Here is a 22,893-nt window from a genome sequence, read left to right on the forward strand (position 1 = left end):
AATTTAACACTAAATGCATACTATTACATTTGCTTGTGTTTGAAACCTGTCTGATAAATTAACAGAAATTGCTTTGCTGAGTTCAACAGCAATCCAAACCTGCAATGATCTGCCTTTTCTTCCCTCTTCGTTACGGGAAGAAGTATTTGTCTTTGCACTGAGCTTTGGGCATCCAGACTTGACCAGAACACATTGTGACAAAAGATTTTTGCCTCAGTTGCCCGAAATGCCTTACCAAGCCCTAAATTGGAAATCCGCAGAAAAACCTCGAAAAGGGTTTAAATTTGCCAAAATTTTAAATTGCTTAATTGAATATAAAATGAGTAGTGGTAGTGTCAGGACCCTTTGGCATACTTAGAATAGTAATTAGTTTTAAGACTAAAGCTTTAATAAATAAAAATTAAGAATAGTTTAAATTAGAAAATACAGTGATGGCGGCTATAGTATAGGATTAGGTAATGTAGTGGGAAATCCCATAGGAATGCATGGAAGCCCACAGAAATGAATAGGGATGATGCAATTAAGGCAAAGTATTGCATCACTTCTTGTGGGGAATGACTCAGCAAAACCCCATAGGAATACACTGTAGCCCATAGAAACCAATGGGATGTCCAGGCAGGAAATAGCTAGGGCTCATCCAAAGGTCAGCTGAAAAACCCCGTAAGGATGCATTGAGTCCATAGAAGTCTATGGGACAGAGGAGGAGCTTTCTGTACAAGTGACTAATTAGCATATGCTAATCAGTAAGTTCAACTTTCATTATAAAGACATTGTACTACAGTATTAGGTTGTAATAAAAAAAATAAATACAAAATGAGCACTGTACACTTTGTATTCTGTGTTCTAATTAAAATCAATATATTTGAAAATGTAGAAAACATCCAAAAATATTTAAATAAACAGTATTCTATTATTGTTTAATCGTGCGATTAATTTGTTTAATCGCTTGACAGCCCTAATTTGTATATGTAATAAATATTGTTATAAGGTATAAAGTGAATGATCATATTGTTATATGTGATAGTTAATTGAAACAGTAATTGTAGGGCGGTGTCTATTTGCGATGCTGCTTCATGTTTATACTGTAACTCTATTACTTCTATCTCTACTCTTTTACTGTAACTATTCACTTCTAAATAAATATTTTTTTCGAATAATTTATTGCTTGCCTATTCTTGAGCGGAGGGCTGTATCCATGTCCTTCAAAGGAAAGTTGGCTAGCTGTGACTTTCCTGGGAAAATTCCTTAGGGCGGGCCACAACCTTTAATACCGAAATAGATATATTGGAAATAAAGGTTTTAAATTAAAAGCAGTGTTTCTTAAGTAACATCATTGGTTTAATATAACTGAATCAAAATCTTCCGGTAACAACATAGGAGAAACAAAAACGTTGTTTTCATAAATCTTCTTCTGAATCATTAACCTCAGTCTTTTGAGGTGGTCTCTTAATACCAATTATTAAATCAATAGTGAGAAGCTTTGTAAGACAATGAAGAACAGAAGCTACTAACTGATATTTACAATACACTGATTCTAGACCTTGTTGATGCATGGGCAGCTGCTGATTAGTTTGAAGTGCACTAGTGGCTTTGAAATAGACCTGAGTAAAACTGTTCTCTTTTGTTGTCCTGTAAAGGATTTTTGGAATGCTTAGCAATGCATCAGCAATTACAGTAGAAATAACAGTTAATTTTGGTTGTTGGCATTGTTTTGCATAGGAATGGAGATAATAATGTAACAGGATCTCAAAGTTACCTCCAACTGACAAAACTGATCCTGCCTGTATGACCAAGTTGGTGTAACTTTGGACTGTGTGTTTATAACTCTTCTCATACTTAAATGGAACTATATGATTGCCTGGTTTCCAATACTCCTTAGCAGCATTCAGCTGTTTGGACACAACTGATGTACTGGTGGTTTCTATTGCTGTCATAGCATCATTACAAATCCTGTGGTTGTTGACAACTGGCTCACTCTTATTCTTTACCCACATTTCACTTGGATGCTTGCATTTTAGTGGCAGTTTCTGTAACTCTCTTACAGAACTACCTCTGTCAATTAGAGCTGAAAACATAAAATCACTCTCTAATTCTACAATGGGCATGGCTAGGTCTGAGGATTTTTGCAAGTCTGTTTGATTACATGATGGATTTTCATCTACCAATGAAGAAGAGTCTATAAACTGTTTTTCTGTTTCAGCCAGAGATGTTTTCAGTTGTTGGTCATTGATCTTTTCCCTATTACAAGAAATATTCTCCATTATGAATTTTTGTTGAGTAGCTGACTGTTGCCAACTACAATGTACAGCTTTTGAAGTATTATTTGGGTTTTCAGGTTGTGCTTCACATCCATCACTCAGATCAACCGCTTTAAATAGTTGCTGTAACATTTTAAATGCTCCGTGAAAAGCAGAGGCATGCTGCTCAGTGACACCATGCACTGGTCCACAAAATATTACACAATGAGGCTCAAAGGCACATGTCCTTGTCAAACCAAGATGAACATATCTCTTGGAGCCAAGTACAAGAGGCCGACAAAATTTTGCTATCATGGTTTCAGCGATCTCACTACGTATATTGTCCTGAGTAGGTATAAAAGGTGAGATACCTGTGGTCTTGCAGAGAAGAGAGATTTCTTCTGATGATAAACACTCTACAATAGATATACCACTTATTTTTGCATAGTAAATAACTATTTCCTGTTGTTTCACACTTGACAATAATACTTTTATATTGTTGTTCTGCAAGTGTTTCATTATAGCTTCTGTTCTTTTTGTAATCCAGACTTGGGAAGCCTGATACTGAACTTCTGCATTTACAACAAATTCTAAACCAGAGGCAGAAAGAGCAGAGTCAATCGATTCCGTTACAATTAACATTCTTATGTCACCATCTGCTGGACAGTACACAGCAAAATCTCTGTGAAGAACAAGTCCCTCTAAGATCCTGGAATTTGAAACAGGAAGACCTGTTACAGCAGAATGCAATTCTAGAAAATATTCATTCACCAAATCCAGCATTTCATTTTTACCATTTTTGAAAGGTATACACCTGTAATAGAAATCACAACTCAATTGGGAAAGAAGCTTCTGATGACTATTTCCTATTCTTCCACAAAAGTAAGCTTCTAATATTGACTCCATTGTGTCCCTACTTATCTCTCCTTCCCAACTAGAAAAAGCAGATAGAAAATGTTTTCTTAGGTCTTGTGCCATGATGTGGTCCAATATGTGAGTCTGAAATGTCATAAGAGACTGAGATATTTGCTTCAGACTGTGACAATGTTTTTGATCTCTCTCTCTCCTTTGAATATCCTCACAAAATGGAGATCCTTCTCTTTTATCAAGAATTGCTTGAAGTCCTCTGAGTAATTTGGACAATAGGATGATAAATGTTTTAGCACCATCTCCAGTCATGCTGTGGTGACTGGAGACACAAGCTACCATCATTCTAGTAGAAAAAGGAAAACAAAGTAAATTAAGGGTGGCTTTTACCAACATATTTTAATCAATAGCTTCAATTTATTAACAGAGAAGTGTTTCAACTACACCTCTATATAACGCGGTAAAGCAGTGCTCGGGGGCGGGGAGGGGGGGCGCTGCACGCTTCGGCAGATCAAATCAAGTTCAATATAACCCGGTTTCACCTATAACGCGGTAAGATTTTTTGGCTCCCGAGGACAGTGTTATATCGAGGTAGAGGTGTATTCACTTTTCAACAGATAATACTAGCCACTCATGACTCATACTCTGTGTTTGTCACTGAAGTCGCGGATTCCGTGACTTTCCGTGACCTCTGTGACTTCTGCAGTGTCTCGTGTGGCTGGCTTGGGAGCGACCTGAGCAGCTCGGGCAGCCCTTGGGCGAGTTGCACCGGCTGCTGCTGGGGCACTCTGCCCCCCCCCCCCCAGCAGGAGTTTGGGTGGAAAGGGGGCTCTGGGTGATGCTTATCTGGGGGGACTCCTCAGAAGGGCAACAGGAACTCCCCTCCCTCAGCTCCTAGCTCCACGTACTGCCTCCACCCGCAGGCACCACCCCTGCAGCTCCCACTGGCTGCAGTTCCCAACCTGTGGGAGCTGCAGAAGAGGGGCTTGGGGGCGGAGCGGAAGCAGCATGTGGAGCTAGGAGCTGGAAGTCGCTGTTTCCCAGCCTGCCTTTACTCCCCCCCTCTCCCCAGGCAGGCACCCCTGGGCCAGGCCACCCAAGTATCCATGGTGTGCCCCCCCACCAAGTTTTAGTCAGGGGTATATAGTAAAAGTCATGGACAGGTCAAGGGCTGTGATTTTTTTTGTTTACTGTCCATGACTTTTACTAAAAATACCCATGACTAAAATGTAGTCTTACTCATAACCGACTGCAGGTGCTTCCCAGCTGCCATTTTAACAAATAGAAAGGTTTGCCCAGGGCTTGAAAGACATGACAGATACAGAGGTAGACAAGAGGCAGGCAGGCACCAGTGACAGCAAAAAAACCACAGCATCCTAGCGAGAAGCCCAAACTCCTCCCTGTCCCCAGGTGCTGTGAAGGGCGAGGAGGGGACTGTATCGTTCCCATCAGCACCGGGCTCATGGAGGGGAGGATGAAGCTGGGTGTAAAGGGGTGTAACGAAGCCCCGGAACTGCTGGCAGAAGGTGCTGTGCTGCCTCTGCCCAGGCTGAGCAGCTGCTCTATTGATTTGTCCTCTCACTGCCTCCCGGCTGCTGCGAGGGGACAAGTCGCCACCACTCTGCGCCCGTGGGCTGGCGCGGAGGCGGGAAGTCCCAGAGCGTCAGGGACCGGCTGCGGCCCGGGACCTGCACAGCGGCGCTGCAGGCCCGGCCCCTAACGGCGGGGAGGGGGGGAGGATCGTAGCCACAAGCGACTGAAACACGGAGGCGGCACCGGCAGCCCCGGGAGGGCGCGGGCGGGGCGGGGCGCTGCTGCCGGAGCGGGCCCGCGCGGCATGTAACCGGGCCGGGGTTACCTGGCCGTAGGCGGGCCTAGGTTCAGCGCCTCCAGCACTCGCCTCCCGTCCCGCGTAAGCAGCGTCTCTCCCGTAGGGCGGGTCATGAGCACCTGCCCCCCGCGCGGCCCGAGCGCGCCCCGCACCGCGCTAGCCAGCGCCTCGGCCTCCTGCACCAGCCGCCCCAAGTCCAGGGACGCCGCGGACGCCATGGAAACCGCCCGCCGCTGGGGCCCTAAGGCGCCGTGACGCCATCACGTTTGTACGCGGTAACGTGCCAGGCAAAGGGGCGGGGTTAATACGGTTGGGCCGAGCCTGCTGCCGCCTTTCCCAGTTCGTGCCGCTTCTCCCAGAGGCGCGCGGGGCCGCCGACGGAGGCAGCCTCGCTCTGAGCCGAGCCAATCGCTAGATGGGGAGGCGCGGGGTGACGCCCTGGGAGGGAGGGGGGCAGCCGCGTTTCCTTTGATAAAACATCAGTTTCTGGCGCTGTTGGGGGGATCTTCGCGCGGTGACCCACGTGCAACCCGAAGGCAACTCTCAAAAGTCCTCAACACAAAGTGGATTTTTGGGGCGCGACTCAGTGTTTGAACACGGGGAGTTGGCACCCAGCGCTGTCAGTACCGCCCGGGGGCCGGCCTTGGTTCAGAAATACAGGACAGTTTTCGTAGGACGAGGCTGTTCCTTCCTTCTCCCTGCTGGCGCGGTTCTGTCCCCCTTCGTGGTGCTCAGCAGTCACTTGCACCACAGCCACAGAGGGACAGGATACATTTTGCCTTGTAGACTGGGACCATCATTAATTTCATTCTCCATAACAGTAGCATTCTTAGTCTGCAGGCCTTCCCTTCTTAGTACAAGGCATAAGACATGCATACCCTATGCCAGCAGTGGGCAAACTACGGCCCGGGGGCCATATCCAGCCCCTCCAGCCATTTTAATCAGGCCCTTGAGCTCCCACTGGGAAGTGGTGTCAGGGGCTTTCCCCGCTCTGTCGCGCCAGCCAGGGAGCAGGGTCAGGATCTTGCCCGATGCTGCACAGCTCCTGAAAGCAGCAGCATGTCCCCCCCATCCGGCTCCTACATATAGAGTGCAGCCAGGGGGCTCTGCACGCTGCCCCCACCCCCAAGTGCTGCCCCTGCAGCTCCCATTGGTTGGGAACCTCAGCCAATGGGAGCTGCAGGGGTGACACCTGCAGACAGGGCAGCGTGCAGAAGCGCCTGCAGCAGCTCTGTGTAGGAGCCAGAGGGCGGACATGGTGCCGTTTCTAAGAGCTGCTTGAGGTAAACGCTGCCCAGAGCCTGCCCCCCTCCCAAACCGCAGCCATGACCCCCCTCCCATCCTCCAAACCCCTCAGTCCCAGCCAGAGACCCTCCTACTGCCCCAACCCCTCGGTCCCAGCGCCACCCCAGAGCCCGCATCCCCAGCCAGAACCCCTCCCAATTAACATACTGCCAAAACTATTCAGTAATAGAATTCAACAGCATCTCACGCTAATAGAGCTAAGTCAACTACAAACTACTCAAATGGACACAACTAACAAACAAATATGATATACACACAGGAACACTCCAATATATGGCTGCAGATCAGAAATACTGTAGGATTGCGGCAGGATATCTATATACATAAAGGACCACAGCTTTTGCTGTCTCAACCAATCTCAACCAAAACAATACAAATTCCTTCTATCAAAAAGCACAGAGATAAAAACTTGTCACACCCCACTCCTGTATTTTTATATATTAGAGATGTCAATTAATTGCAGTTAATGCATGCAATTAACACAAAACAAGTAGATTTTTAAAAATAGTTACGATTAATTGCAGTTTTAATCACACTGTTCAAAATAACAGAATACCAATTTAAATTATAAATATTTTTTGATGTTTTTCTACATTTTCAAATATATTGATTTCAATTACATCACAGAATACAGTGTATAGTGCTTCACTTTATATTAATATTTTTGATTATCTTTTTACAGTACAAATATTTGTAAACAAAAGAAATAGTATTTTTCACTTCACCTCATATAAGTCCACTTAGTCCTACTTCTTGTTCAGCCAATTGCTAAGACAAACAAGTTTGTTTACATTGATAGGAGAAAATGCTGCCCGCTTCTTATTTACTATGTCACCTAAAAGTGCATGGTATTGTAGCCGGTGTTGCAACCAGATATGTTAAATATTCTTATGCCCTTTCAAGCTTCAACTTGTAGGCTCTAAACTTTTACATTGCTTTGTTTTTGAGTGCAATTATGTAAAATTCTTCATTTGTAAGTTGCATTTTTATAATAAAGATTACATTATAGCAGGGGCTCTCAACCTTTCCAGACTACTGTATCCCTTTCAGAAGTCTGATTTGTCTTCAGTAACCCCAAGTTTTACCTCATTTAAAATCTACTTGCTTAAAAATCAGGCATAAAAATACAAAAGTGTCACAGCACACTATTACTGAAAAATTGCTTACTTTCTCATTTTTACCATATAATTATAAAAGAAATCTATTGAAATATAACTATTATACTTACATTTTAGTGTACAGTAATTAGAACAGTACAAACAAGTCATTGTCTATGTGATAAATGAAGTGGGGGGTTACTCCCTTTGATGGACACCCAGCCAGCAAGTTTGCTGTAAAATCCATGTCAAGGCTGAATCCCCACACTGAGTACAGAAGGTGGGGTCTGCAAGGATTTTAAAAATTAATACTTGCCACTCCAAGCTTGTATTAAGCTCCCAAAGTTACAGCTTTTCTCTGACCTTGTCTTGGTAAACACTGCCACCACCCAACTGCAAAAAAACCCTTTGGACCCAGAAAGGAGCACTTGGGAATTCCTCCATGTGGGGATCCCTCAAGCCCTTTCACCCGCTCTCCGGGGAAGAGCTGAGAAAGAAAACAAAGGAAATTAGCTGTTGCTACCATCTAATCAAATAACATGCACAAACCTCTTACGACACCAATTTTAAAACAGCAATTCCAAAAATTAAGCACCCAAAATAGCTTTCTTGCAGGTTAGGTTAAAGGTTACAAGCAAACAAAAGCATCTGGGGTTAGCACAGAGGAGTCCACAAGCCTTGCAAAATAAACAGAAATAAACCTAACTGCATCATTCCTAATTTACTTACATATTTGGGTTCTTAAAAGTAGTTCTAGATATGATCTGAGGGTTCAAACTTTACACAGCATTCCTGCTGCCCGTCTCTTCAGCCCAGCGAGAACAACAGACAAAGGGAAAGTTTCTTTCCCAATTTTAAAAAGTTCTAGCCTTCCCATTGGCTCTTTTGGTTAGGTGCCCACTTTTTTCCCTTTACCTGGGGGATTTTTTAACCCTTTATAGGTAAAATAAGTAGAGAACAGCTACCAAGCAGGATTTTACAGCTAACTGGTTGGCTGGGTGTCCATCAAAGGGAGCTACTCTCCCCCCCCCCTTTCATTTATCACAGTCTGAACGAAATTTTAGTTTATACTGATTTTGCTAGTGCTTTTTATGTGGCCTATTGTAAAACTAGGCAAATATCTCGATGAGTTGATGTATCCCCTGGAGGACCTCTGCGTACCCCCAGGGGCATGTGCTGGTTCTCAACCAGGGTTATACACTATAGTACTTCTATGAGGTGAATTGAAAAATACTATTTCTTTTTTTTTAATGCAAATATTTGTAATAAAAATAATATAAAGTGAGCACTGAATTCTGTATTCTGTGTTGTAATTGGAATCAGTGTATTTGAAAATGTAGAAAAACATCCAAAAATATTTATAATAAATTTAAATTGGTATTCTATTATTAACAGTGCAATTAAAACTGTGATTAATTGCAACTATTTTTTTAATCTTGTGATTAACTGTAATTATTTTTAAAAAGTATTTGACAGCCCTAATATATGTAAAATCACCGCAACATCTTAATACTAACCTTCACACCAAATCAGCAAACCCACCACAAAGTCGCCTGCTATTTAATTTATAATATTTGGTCTAATTACTTAAGTGCCAAGACACGCTCCCTGAGGAAATTTTAATCAAAATGAGAACATGATATCCTAGCAGCAGCAGAACAAATAAACAAACAGTACAAGTTAAATTGCCAGAGACCTCTTACCACAGTAAAACACCTACAATAGATACCCTAGGCAGACCAAATACTAAATCTGTAATCAGAAACCAGAAATAGAAACTAAATAAGGAGCAATGGAAACTCAGGGATAAATGATTCTGTAACAAATTTGAAATGTTCCTCTCAGTACCATTCTTATCATCTGTTTAAATGTAGTGGTGTCAGACACACAAACATGACTCAGCATACGGTGCTTATGCTATTGGTGACATCTCTTTATTCTATTCATTAGTCATACAAAACTATTGACCAGTGGTAGTGCTTTAATTTACAAATGGCCATTTAACAAAATGTTGAACTCAGATGTACATTTAAGCATGCAATATGGTCACAACTTGTGGATCTTTCTAAATAATTCATAGTAGTTCTTAACACTACATGGAGCATGTTTTTTTTTTAAATAACCTGTGCAATACTATACTAAAGCAATTTTAACATGATATATGCCGAAACAAAACATACAGGAATAAAGGATTTTCCCCCTATATAAATATTTTAGTACATACATTCACATTCATTTTTGTCATGGGATCTGGCTCTTTACATATTCTGTGAATTGGATTAATGAAACACTGGTCCTATACAGCTTTTGTATAACAGTCCATTTTCAATTTTCTAAAAAAATGTAACAGTACAAAAATTCAAACAATATGTAACATAATAAAAAGTGAATAAAAATGTGCTAGTCTGAGTTACCTGAAGTTCTGAAACTAGAGAAAAATGAAGAATTAGATAATAGTGGCAAGCTATGTATTTTAAAGAGCACTTTCCCCATGCAGTTAAATATACCTTTGGTTTGTAGTTTGTACAAAATGGCTAGATAATTAAAAAGGTATACATGCTTAAGGGGAAGATTTTCAAGACACACAAATGGGAGTTGGGTGCCTTGTTGCCCTTTGTGCCCTTGAAAATCTCTCCTCCCCCCAATTTTTTCTTTGTATCAGTTAATTTCTCGATTAAATTTAGTCAAGTACAAAGTGAAGCCAAAATAATCTATCTGTGATGTTAAGCTTTTATTATGGCTATTTCTTTAATATCACAAACAAAGCACTGCAGCTTCATTGTACAGAAGACCAAAAAAGCAAAGACCAGACACACTGCTCACTAGCTAGAAATTCAAGAAAACTGAAATAGAAGTGGAAGGATGGATTTTTTTTATAGTGATTTCAAAAATCTGACGAAGGGAGAAAGATAGTTTTCAAAAACATAGCCCCCACAAAAGGTCAGTTGTATGTATGGCACAAATTTGACAAGTCTTCTTTATACACCTCAAAACAGTGTGAAATCCATCAAGAAGGCACTGTTTACAATACTCAGAAATATCTGACTATTTTCAATGATGTCCAAAGAGTTCAGGATATATTTGAAATACAATGATTAGTCAAACTTTCATAAGAGTACAGCATTCTTGTTTACAAAAAGAAAACTAAGTGATGAAATAATGGCCTTTAAGAAAAACTACCACCAATTTATGCTAGACAAATATACTGAATCCAAATTTTGTTTCATTAACATTAAACTGACAAGAAGGATTTCCCAAAGGCACAGAAGGGCATTGAACTGTAAAAATCCATGAAACATCTTACAAGACAACAATAAGATGAAGTTTTCAGGATTTAATTTGGAGGGGGAAAAAAAAAAAGACATGCTGTACCCTTATAAATAATGCAAACTATTTTTAAAATAACCAACATATGAAATACAACAAACATTATCTATTGCTGGAACTATGCTCTTCACATGACGCTTACTTTCTTTGTAGGTCAATTATACCTAACTACAGTAGTTAAGTGGCAAATTAAAGGCTTAGAGTGCATTTTAAAAAACAATCAAAAAACACATGGCAACAACCATCAGTTCAGAATATTTCCTAATTCCTGTACAAGAAAAAAAAAATAAAGAATCTAATCAAGTGAGAAAACAAGTGCTCTGTTTTAAATATTAAAAACTAGCAGGAGGCCACTGCCTTCAGATATCTGCAAACTGTACAAGCAGAGTTTTTATGACTATGTGCAGAAAACTGATAATCTGTAGTAAAGAATATTTCAAGATCAACTACACATCGTGGCTAAATATGAAGTTAATTATGTATTAAGAAAAGGCTTTACAAACCAGGCCTGTAATCAACCTTACCCTAAAAATCAGGCAATAAATTCCTTTTTCTGCTCACATAAGGGAATTACATACAAAGAAGAGCAAAATAGGAATTATCAGGCTTTCAGTGCATGTGCTTTTTAGAATACGAGTAATAAATACACCTAAGAGCAGACCTGTTGCTTTACTTTTTCATTAAAAAATTTCATGAAGTACTCTTGCCTCTTGGGACAGGAATTAAACCAACAGCTCTTATATCTTAGATAGGCTCTAAAAACATATTGAGAGAGGAGAAAAAAATAACCTTGCATGTAAATAAGGGCATTTTGTCTAGCTCCATCTTATTTAAGTATATGCATATGCAAAACACAAGATTTGAAGTGGGCAGGATCTCAAATATGGAATATATGGTGTGCACACATGTATTCTGATATGGGCCAAAACACCGTCAGCTAGCGATTACAATATTTTGACCTATACAATGGCAGCATGAGTATAAATATGCAGTTCTATACACGCTTGCAAATCAATACTAAATTAAAGTCAGTTTAAAAATATATCCGTAAAGGGCTTCACCTTAACTGCCCTTGAAAAAAAAAAAACAGTTAAAAACCATAAACACTGAGCAAGATGGACATTTTTAACAAACATTCTTTTTAAATTTAGATAAGTTATTACCAAATATGAGGTTCAACACATAAAAACTGTAGGAATATCTCAGGGATCTAATATTACTGCCCAAATTCTCGGGGTAGTGCTAGTTAGCTCTCACATTTGCCTATGTATTATCATGTGTCCCCTGTCATGTATAGCACAAATTATACGAGTATACCAACTACATTGCAGGTCTTGGAACAGATCTGCATAAGAGATCTCTCTATGTGAGTGGTGTAATGACAATCTCTTGAATGCTGGCAGTGTCAAATCAGTATTACAACATTCTATTTTCATCTTTTAACCTACCCTTTATGTTATTACTGCTAACATTTTATATATGGCTGCCACCTTTAGTTTCTATTAGGAACTTACTGTGTTGAACTATCTCCTCTCTACAGTAAAGCTCTTTCTATATTTTAAAAATTTAATCACAAGGTATAACACGATAGTGTTCCAACCAAGTTACAAGAATTTGGTTGTGCCTGTGTACACAACACCGGTCTATATTATAGTCATGTTAAAGAACAGTGCTGCAGAGCAGTGCTTCTCAAAGCCGGTCCGCTGCTTGTTCAGGGAAAGCCCCTGGTGGTCCGGGCCGGTTTGTTTACCTGCCGCGTCCGCAGGTTCGGCCGATCTCAGCTCCCACTGGCCACGGTTCGACGCTCCAGGCCAATGGGGGCTGCGGGAAGCGGTGTGGGCCGAGGGATGTGCTGGCCGCCCTTCCCGCAGCCTGCATTGGCCTGGAGCGGCAAACCACGGCCAGTGGGAGCCGCGATCGGCTGAACCTGCGGACGCGGCAGGTAAACAAACCGGGCTGGACCACCAGGGGCTTTCCCTGAACAAGCGGTGGCCCGACTTTGAGAAGTACTACTGTAGAGAATGGTTCAAGACAAAACTACATTATGACAAAGGGGGTGGGGAATTACCAAATTTAAGCAGGATGCTTAAAGAGTAAAATCTGTCTCATGTGTGGGGGCAATAAAGGACTGGGGAAAACTGTATGTTAGGGACACAGGAAGATAAAAGCTGGTTAGACAAAGCACAAATCTAACTAAATTTTACTTGCATTAACATTGGATGAGACTGGTAGAGCACAGGACTCTCAGCCCAAGGGAAGGTGGCTTTAAAACACCATTGTATCCTGCCAGTCATGGGTTATTCTAGGGGCTGGAGAGGCCCACGGTGTTACCTAGAGAGCCCTGGGGCCTGTTTAAGTTAGGGCATTCCTGAAAGGCTGCTGCATCAGCCACTGCACTGCCCAGAATCTCTGCAGTGCTGTGGCCCTACCCCCTGCATGCCAAGACTTGAGAAGGGCTTCTTGGAAAACAGCCTTATGGCTGGCTTCCACAGCGTCTACACCAGGGAAGGTCTCCCCATCTAGAACTTGGGATTCTAGAGCCCCTTTTAACTTGTGTAGATGGGTCAAAATGGGGGGAGGAGGGAGGGAGATCTCACCCTGTAAATGCTGGTATCTAAACTTAATTTTGCTTAAAAAAATTGGTTGTTTGGAAACATATCAATTCAGACCAAAACCATGTTAGAATAAAAAGTCACATTTAAAATCCAAGTCCAACTTCTATATTATTAGTTTGTCCAATTGTGGAATATCGGGATGAGTTCCATGGTGTGTATATACTGCAATAAGGAGGAATTTAATGAAGATTTAGGGCTTCATCTTGCTCTTAAACAGCTAAGGTTTGTTGCTGTGTATTTTATAAAATTAGCAGTGGTAATCTAATAGCAGGACTGAACTCTTAGTTCTAAACTGCCTTTCATTTTGGAACTTAACATCAAGCCCTTCACACTTAACACAGCTTTGTATGTTAATATTTTTTTCTGAGTTACAGAAACACCAAATAAACCATTTGATAGCAGTAGTCTATCTTCTTCAACTTATTGGAAGTGCCCACACAATTTAATTCAAGTTTAGTAAACTGAGAAAAAATTAACTACATAGTTATAAATCTCTGACACATGGATTCATAATGGAAATGTTGGTGGACCATTAACTTAGTAGTCGTTATGGGTACTGTACAGTTGTACAATTCATTCTTTGTACAACGTAAGACAGCGTTTTTAATAAAAGGTTTGAAGTGGCCAACCATGAAAATCTAGTGGTTTGTATATCACCACAATAATCTAGAATTAAAATACTGCCATATATTTAGAAAAACCTCCTCCCAAATCAGAGCATTAAAACACGAAGATTTCAGGTAAAGCCTTCAACTCTGTGTTGAGCCAATTCCTATTACTTATGGTGCTTACTAATGTATTTGTGTTGTTTGATCTGAAACACGTTTCACCATACAGTACTTTCAATAAAATAGTAAAGCTGGTTACTTCAGAAGTTATTTTGTTACAAAATTGTTAATTTAAGTTTGTTCTTTTCTCAATTTATCTTTATCAATAGACATTACGTGTCCCCACTGAGAGGGGAACAGATTTCTGAATTTTGAGTTTGACATTTTCTGTACTGAAATTTGTTAGTACAGCCTATGAGCTATTATAGATAGAAGGCTATTGTTGTGTTTGTGTGAGGCATACACAAAGAGCAAGAGAGTACTGGCACTTACACATTTCCCACTTCAACTGGCTAGGCAGGAATACGACAGATCTTGATCCATGTACGCATAAAGATTTGAGGTGAAGTTCTTTAAGTTTTAACTACAGGGCTCTTTTAGATAATATTGCATCATTTAAAGTCCAAACCAACTTAAAATATGGTCCCAGTAAGTATATGAGCATTCCAGTTCAAAGAGTCTTTTGTTCAGACCTTCTATTTGAACACGAAATTGATGATAAGTTGCACCAGAACCATGAGAAAAATAAAGACATAGTGCTTAAGCTGCAAGAAATTGTTTTCCAGTGGTGGTGAATTTGAAGCAACACGGTTCCGTAGAGCCATAATATCCCTATAAAATATAAAAAGAAACTCTCTTAAGTGGACATCAAGATGATTTAAACAGTTTCTTACATTATCTGACTTCTGTTAGGAACACCATGAAATATCAAGAGGCTATTTTCTGTCACTTTTGGAGAAAAGGTTAATTGATGTAATTCTACTGGGCTTTTAGATACACAATATCAAGACACCAACTCAACAACAACAACAACAAAAAGACCTCAAATGAGAAATAAAATGGCAGGAAACTAACATTTCTCATCCCAAACTCCTCATATTTGTTGAAGGCCTTGGAGTCTGCAAGTAAGAATACGGCAAAGCAGAAAGAGTCAGTATTGCATTTTCCTTCATGTTCAATAGATACTAGTCAACATATTCTCTTCAGTTAAACCAGGGTTTTTTTTATAGATTCATAGATTCTAGGACTAGAAGGGACCTCGAGAGGTCATCGAGTCCAGTCCCCTGCCCGCATGGCAGGACCAAATACTGTCTAGACCATCCCTGATAGACATTTATCTAATCTACTCTTAAATATCTCCAGAGATGGAGATTCCACAACCTCCCTAGGCAATTTATTCCAGTGTTTAATCACCCTGACAGTTAGGAACTTTTTCCTAATGTCCAACCTAGTCCTCCCTTGCTGCAGTTTAAGCCCATTGCTTCTTGTTCTATCCTTAGAGACTAAGGTGAACAAGTTTTCTCCCTCCTCCTTATGACACCCTTTTAGATACCGGAAAACTGCTATCACGTCCCCTCTCAGTCTTCGGCATGCGGCCCATCAGGGTAATCCGCTCGGGGGCCGTGAGACATTTTGTTTACATTGGCCATCTGCAAGCATGGCCCCCCGCAGCTCCCAGTGGCCGCGGTTCGCCGTTCCCAGACAATTAGAGTGACCAGATGTCCCGATAAAATTGGGACTGTCCCGATATTTAACCCTTTGTCTCCCATCCCGATCAATGTACGATCGGGACGCCATTTGTCCAGATATTCAGGTAAGGAGGCGAGTGGGAGGGAGGCGCTGACTCCGTGGGTGCTCCAGTGTTGGAGCACCCATGGGAAAAATTGCAACCAAGCTCCCCCCTCCTTGCCTCCTTCTCCCTCCCTCCCCCCAGTGCGTTGCATCCCCACTCCTCCCCCTCTCCCAGTGCTTCCTGCCTCCTAACAGCTGTTTGGTGGCGCTTAGCGCTTTCCGGGAGGGGGGAGGAGCAGGTACCCAGCGCACTCAGGGGAGGAGGTGGAGAAGAGGCAGGGGCAGGGACTTGGGGAAGGGGGTGGAATGGGGACGGGGCGAGGGTGGTGCAGGAGCGGGAAGAGGCGGGGGGTGGGCGAGCACCCACCCGGCAAAGGGGAAGTCGGCGCCGTGGGGGTGAGGGCGGGCGGGGGGGTGAAGAGGCAAGCGACAGGCAAGTAGGCAGGGAGGCGAACAGTGGGTGGGGGACTGAGGAGGGGCAGGGGATGAGGAAAGGCGCAGTGGGGAGGCGAGACCTGGGGCAGAGTGGGGACGGAGCCTGGGAGGAGCGGGGGTGGACTGTGGGTGGGGCTGATGGCACCCTAATGTGTCCCGATATTTTAGTGTGGTGATCTGGTCACCCTACGGCCAATGGGAGCTGCAGGAAGCGGCGGCCAGCATGTCCCTGTGGCAGTCAATGTAAACAAAATGTCTCGCGGCCCGCCAGCGGATTACCCTGATGGGCCACGTGCTGAAGATTGCCGACCCCTAAGTTAAACAATACAAACCCTGTTTTGTAGTTGGCTATTGAGGGTAGCAGAAAAAAAAAAAGGATGTCAATCTCAAAGTAATGCATACACAAACTATTAGAAAAACACAACTGTTTTAATCCCAATGTCCGCAAAGCAGTCTGTAACTTTATGTTGATGTACAACATATTTCAAACACCTGCATATAACAACTGAAAATCAATAATCGTCCAGTTACCAATATGCAGCTGTGTAGTGTGAAGGCAATTAAGATCAGGTTAATTCTAAAATTTCAGTTTTCCTCATTTATTATACATCCTACAATTTCTATAATTGTACCATTCTTGTACCATTGCTGAACTGTATTTAATGCAGCATCGAATCTGTGGAGTTTCTCTTTTGCAGCCAAGAAACACATTATATAAAGGGATGTTTATAAATTTATGAATAGAGATAAAATTTATTGTTTAAAATTAAAAATTAAAAAAGCCTTGTAACTAGGATCAATAGAACAACGAGGTCGTTTTCTTGATTTGGCAGAAAAATTCAAAAATCGGTGGAAATTTAAGTACATTTCTTCAACATACATGACAATTCTAGATGACTTGTGTAGTAAATAGGATTGCTAACCCTCCAGGATTGTCATGGAGTCTCCAGGAATTAAAGATTAATCTTTAATTAAAGATTATGCCATGTGATGAAACCTCCAGGAATGCATCCAACCAAAATTGGCAACCGTAGTAGTAAGTTATCTGCTAATAAGTAGCTTTAAAGAAATGACTATTTCAGTCTATTTTTTATTATCGTTCTTTAAATGCCTCTCCCTCATTGAGCTCTTTCATTCCCACTTAAATTAACAGCTATCTCCATATGGTCTCTCCCTGAGTAAACTTCAAGTCCCCAGAGAGCTTTTGCCTTTCTCTTCCTGCAATAACTTTACACTGAAGTCCAACAAGTAAATAAATCTCAATATTTGTTTGGACATTTAGGACCCAATCATGCAATAAGATGCATGCAGTTGGGCTCCCGAGCGCTCTCTTAACTATTTCACTACTGGTTATTTTAGTAAACATACTGACATTTAAACAGTCATCTTTCGGTTTCATAGTTAATATGCTAAGAAGAAGAATTAGGCAAAATCCCTCTGCAGTATCATAAAAACAACACTGCATTGATTCACGTATGGAAGGGGTAGAAACTTTAAAAAAAAATACCCCAGAAAACAATGGAAATACTAAAAAATCCAGTGACCCAAAATTTGTGCTACATATGGAATTCCCATGGTATTTATTTCCAGTAAACCTACTTGTAATTTGACAAACATACAGTGAAGGTGATCTGCATTAATCACTGTATTTACCCAGTTTCTGAATCTGAGATGAAGTAATTAGGCTTGTTAGAGCAGTGTAGCAGGGCAGTAACCCCGCTCCTGCCCTGAAGGGCTTAAAACAGCCCTGGGAGAGGGCTGTGGTAGGGGAAAACCTGGGCTGATTGGGGAAGTAGCCGCAGCTGGCCCTTATAAGAGGGCAGTGGACTGGGGAGTAGAGTCTCTGCTTTCAGAGAGAGAGAGAGACCTGGCTGCTGGGAAGCTCAGGGTACCTAGAGTAAGGCAGGGCTGGGGAAAGGCCAGAGGGGCTGGAAACTCCCAAGGCTGCAGGGCCTTGTCCAAGGCCCCATAGAGGTACTGGGTTGCAGAGAAAGGCAGCAGGTCCAAAACCCCCTTGCCTGTGATGAGTGGCTTATACTGCAGTCTGCCCCAGGGAGCGGGGGCTAGTTGGTGACTGGCAGTAGCCTACGACTGAGGCAAGGTGGGGATAGGGGTGGGGAGGGGATACCCCGAGACTGAGGGGTGTACTGCCAGGGGGCAGCATCCCAGATAACAGGGCACCTGAGTCCTGGGAGGGACACGGGGGGCCAAGCGGCAGCGGGACACCGGCCTGCAGAGGGTGCTCCGGAGGCTGGAAATGCTAATTCCTGGAGACGACCAGCAGGCGGCGCCACAGGGGTGAGTCCCGCATCGCTACCATTTTCTTTGAACTATTCCACAGTATATTATACAAAGCAGAATTAATGACAAGAACAATAAACATGTCAATTTTTAGCAGAAGTTTCTGTTTTGATGTATTTATATTTAAACCAGTGAAGTGAAAAATAAATAAGAACAGTTTATATTCCTAGCTTATTTTAAACAGAACAAGCCTGATACACTAAAATCTATTTTAAAATATTATCATCGAATACTACCTCTTAATGTCTTCTTGTGTTTCTTTTATAGATTCAATGGCACTTTGTAGTTCACCAAGGTCTGCCCCCTTCTTTCTGATTCTTGTATTATGCTTTAGTAGTTGTGCTATGAAGATATGCCAGACAGATGCAATAGGTTAGAATGACTAATTTATCCAAATCTAAACTCCTTTAATCCTACAATAAAACTACTTAGAAAACACAGTTAGGTGAAATTCTCCAATTTGAGGTCCTGCTGAAAGCTTTGTTCCAGTCACTTATATCCCAGGAAGCCCACAACTGAAGTGTTTAATCTTTTTTCAACTGAGTACAGAAGTTTTAAGATCATAAACAGTGCCAACAATTATTTACACATTTCATTCTTACATAAACCTATTGAGCTATATATTTCAATAGCTGCTTTCTTAATGCAGAGACTAATCCTTTTGTTTACAAGTGAACGAACACAGTATTTGTACCACAGGTACTAACTATAGTAGTAAAGCCTACTTAAATTACAGCCCTATGTTTATAAACGTAGGAAAGTTTCAGATCTCTCACTAGTAACACCATGGGCCACCTCCTTTTCTTGTGCTATGCATTTTTTGTCTTTCTATGAAGTCACGTAGTAATGCACTAGTACTGTAATTTATCATATTCCAATAGTTATTTTCTACCACAAATATCTTGGGATAATAAAGAATAGGAAAGTAAATGCATGACTGTACTGTAGCAGTGCTCAGTCTAACTGAACAGAAAAACAATGAAATTTGCTTAACAGATGCAGCTTATCCTACCTTCACTTCCAGAGGAGTCCTGGTTATCAGGTTCTGGGGAAGAAAATCCACACTCTCCTTTCTTCGACTGACTGGTTGGCTTTCGTTTTATTTTTGGAACACTAACCTGCAATTCACACACGTAATACTTATCTGCACAGAATCAAACATTCTGATGAAAAAGCTGTTGTTCTATTATAATAATGTCTGTGTGTTAGAAACTTGAGTTAATATTTGAAAATGATATCCTAGAGGTTTTGGAGGGTTTACATTAGATTAATTAAAATAAGTGTGGATGTTTTTTGTAAGTGGAATTAAGGTAATGTAACGTTCAATACCTATCCAATTACGTCAGTTTTCCTACATAGCGAACAGCAGGAGAGAGAGAGGCTATAGGGGCTGACTGGACTACACCTTTGTAGGACACGGGTGAAGAACCACTCTAGTGCTTTGTGAATTCTAGATTTATAACTTGACATTTGCCAGTGTCTGACCTCATGTTTACTGAGAACAATTACAAAGCCGGAACGTACCATTGGTGTCCGATGCCTGACTTTTGTTTGGATGGCACCATCTTTTTCAAACTGTATCATATCATTCAGTGGATCCCATGGTCTGGTTCTACACAGAAACAGAATGAACACAGTGTTACTGTATAACACATCAGAGGCATTTTCATTTTCCTGTTGAGGAAAGCTTTCAAGCAAATATTTTGAGTGAAAGGTGTTAGTATGACATCCAAAAGATTCAGAACTCCCCACAAGATAAGTATAGAACGGGCATAAGTGATGTAAGCCTCTTCATATTACCTGCTGATGTGCCTCACCTCTGATTTGGAGGGATTATACACCCAAAGATGATATGATAACTCAGTCTCCATGCACAGGTCAATCCCTACCCTGGCTATTGAGAATGCCAGCCAGAGTATCACTCAATTTTGATAGGTACTGGCATAACAAAAATGCTAAGACTGAGCTATGTAAAGATTTCCTGACATGTTACATAAACATACCACATTCTGGAACCGGGGAAGAAAAATCTTGTTACTTTGTCTCTTTGAAAGAGCAAGGGAAAACACTAGTTTATATGGTGCATAGAAAATTTTAAGGCTATTTTTGTCAGTTGTGAAAATTTGTTATGTACAATAGAGTTCACCGTAAGGTATATAGCTCTGGAACCAACTGTCAGCACAAAGCTAGATATAACATTGGTTTCAGCACTACTACATTCTTATATGGCTGTAATATCCCTGGATATTTTACTTTTTCCCCTTTTTAGTATAAATTAATACTTCAATTGAAAAAGGAACAAAAGACTTTGCATGCTGATCCTGTGGTAACTGTTACTGATAAAAGGCTCAATTCTGCCACTGCTCTTCTTGCTGAACTCCTTGTAAGTCAGTGGGAATTGAGGATGTGGATCAATGCCAAGACTGGACTCAAGTTTCACATTTGTTTGTATACTTGCAGAGTTACCCCTCCACCTTCTGATGCATGGAACCACCATAAGCCTTTAACAGTGAGCTACTCAGTGCGTGTTACACTTGTCAGGAGAAGAGAGCTGTGTGGACCCATCCACGCGGCAACTGTGTTTTTGGAGCCGGTCAGTGTTAGTCACCTTTACCAATAACAAGTTACATGATGCAGTTTATGTCCAAACAGCTTTTCTGCTATTACAGCTACATTTTCAAGTTCACATTTACCAGGCTGCACAATTGTGCATCAGCCCATTCTGGGAAAATCTGGATATTCTACATTGCCTAAGAAGGCAAGTGTTCAGAGAACAAGCCCACAGAACATAACCAGCAGCAAGTGGGGCAATGCATTCCAGGATGTCATACGCATAAAGAACTAGGAAGATGACACCAGCCAAACTGATTACACAGGAAGAGTTAGGGGGTCTCATCCACTTGTCAAAAAAGCATGCTGAACTAGTTTAAGAAGAAAAAAAACATAAGCCAGTCTGTCCCTCTATTAGCAGCAAATTATTACTATCAGGTACAGTTACTTAACTGAACATCAGCCATGTCTTGCGTAGACACTAACCACATCCAAAGCCAACCCCATGCCAGTTTACACAGTAAGTTTAATGTTGTAGTGTGGATATGGCTTTAGGTGAATAGAGATTTAAGACTACTCAATACCAGTTGGACAAGTGTGAACTCATCCACATTTTCATGTTCTTTCAATCCTGAAACTATAAAACAAGTTCTCTACATAACAACACCTTTAAATATGTAGAATAGTTTAAACTGTAAGCAAAACACTCCACCACTCACTCTGCATATTTGTAGTGCCATTCCCCTGTGATTGAATCCTGTTCAAACAGTTTGCAGGTCCACTCTTCACCCTTCAGTTTCCTTTCTTTGGCAGCCTTTCTCTGAGCATCCTCCAGAACACATTTCTCATTAGTAGCTTCTGTCTGATCTTTGTTGGTTATAGCTCGAGTCACCTGTTGCCAAAGTCTAGCAAATTAATGTAATAAGGGTGAAAGAATCAAAATCAGGATGACAGAAATAACTACAAATATTGCTTTGACAGAGGTAAAATGAGATTGATGATCAATTTATAAAGATACTATTTACTGCATTATTGTGTTTGCCAGTTTTATTTTATTCACGTTTTCCTACATTGGAACTTCTGTAAATAAGGTTGCATTTAAAGGTGTTATTTCTCTCAGTTTTACAGACTGGGAATCTGAAGCACAGAGAAGGTAAGTGACTTGCTCAAGTTCACAAAGATAAGTTTTCAGGATAATCAGAATTAAAATCCAAATCACCATCTCCAAATCCTATGCTTTAACCAACAGGCCATGCTCTCTTCCATATTTTATTTGTCAAACAGCATATATGCTCTCCTTTATGTAATTAACTAAAAGAAAAGGAGCTAATAGTTCATGAACTTACTTCTCTGACTCAAAGTCATCTTGCTCGTCAAATTTCACTGTGTATCTTGTTAATCTGCGCTGCCTGATCTCAGATGTTGGATTCCAGAAGGTCTCTGAAACATCTGTCTTTTTGTCGCTAATAATAATTTCACTGTCCTGTAAAGTTTAACATTTTTAATTACTTTACTTACCAAAAATTGTAGCAGCCTTAAACAAAGCCAGCGAGAACAAGTCTGAGGAACAGAGACCCTGGATACAGCACTTTTTGCAACTGAAGAATTTGTTATTCCCTTTTGACACACCTGGCTGGTAATACTCAAAAGTCATAGTTCAAAAACAGATTTGCTTACCTCTGCTACTACTACTAACTTAGATTATTAAATGTGTGAGGCAATTTTAGTCAGGTTTTGATGCACTACATAGCACAATCATAGAATCGTAGAATATTAGGGTTGGAAGAGACCTCAGGAGGTCATCTAGTACAATCCCCTGCTCAAAGCAGGACCAACAACTAAACCATCCCAGCCAGGGCTTTGTCAAGCCGGGCCTTAAAAACCTCTAAGGATGGAGATTCCACCACCTCCCTAGGTAACCCATTCCAG

General features: G+C 41.2%; 2 protein-coding genes across 2 annotated transcripts in view; both read right to left on the minus strand.

The window, feature by feature from the left end:
* Positions 1 to 951: 951 nt before the first annotated feature.
* On the minus strand, positions 952 to 5,153 carry BBS10 (Bardet-Biedl syndrome 10). The gene is made up of 2 exons (XM_024203604.1): positions 4,963 to 5,153; positions 952 to 3,450 (listed from the first exon to the last, which is right to left on the minus strand). The coding sequence occupies exons 1-2, from the start codon at positions 5,151 to 5,153 to the stop codon at positions 1,398 to 1,400; spliced, it is 2,244 nt and encodes a 747-aa protein (XP_024059372.1). The 3' UTR covers positions 952 to 1,397.
* Positions 5,154 to 12,800: 7,647 nt separating this feature from the next.
* OSBPL8 (oxysterol binding protein like 8) overlaps positions 12,801 to 22,893 on the minus strand; it is a 189,228-nt gene continuing 179,135 nt past the window's right edge. Inside the window, exons 19-24 of the mRNA XM_026648813.2 lie at positions 22,311 to 22,447; positions 21,684 to 21,869; positions 19,939 to 20,026; positions 19,427 to 19,532; positions 18,651 to 18,756; positions 12,801 to 14,718 (exon numbers count right to left, since the gene is read on the minus strand). Coding sequence (XP_026504598.1) covers positions 14,583 to 14,718; positions 18,651 to 18,756; positions 19,427 to 19,532; positions 19,939 to 20,026; positions 21,684 to 21,869; positions 22,311 to 22,447 — 759 coding nt within the window. The 3' untranslated portion in view covers positions 12,801 to 14,582. The remainder of the gene's footprint in view (positions 14,719 to 18,650; positions 18,757 to 19,426; positions 19,533 to 19,938; positions 20,027 to 21,683; positions 21,870 to 22,310; positions 22,448 to 22,893) is intronic.

Source organism: Terrapene carolina, unplaced genomic scaffold (assembly GCF_002925995.2).
Source record: "Terrapene carolina triunguis isolate 2854851 unplaced genomic scaffold, T_m_triunguis-2.0 Scaffold68, whole genome shotgun sequence".
NCBI lineage: Eukaryota > Metazoa > Chordata > Testudines > Emydidae > Terrapene > Terrapene triunguis.

What these genes read in the sequence shown, in the direction of transcription:
- BBS10 (XM_024203604.1), bottom strand. Translation starts at nt 5,153, where the DNA reads ATGGCGTCCGCGGCGTCCCTGGACTTGGGGCGGCTGGTGCAGGAGGCC. An exon ending in CTAGGCCCGCCTACGGCCAG is followed by an intron (nt 3,451 to 4,962) that starts GTAACCCCGGCC and finishes TTTTTCTACTAG; the next exon opens with AATGATGGTAGCTTGTGTCT.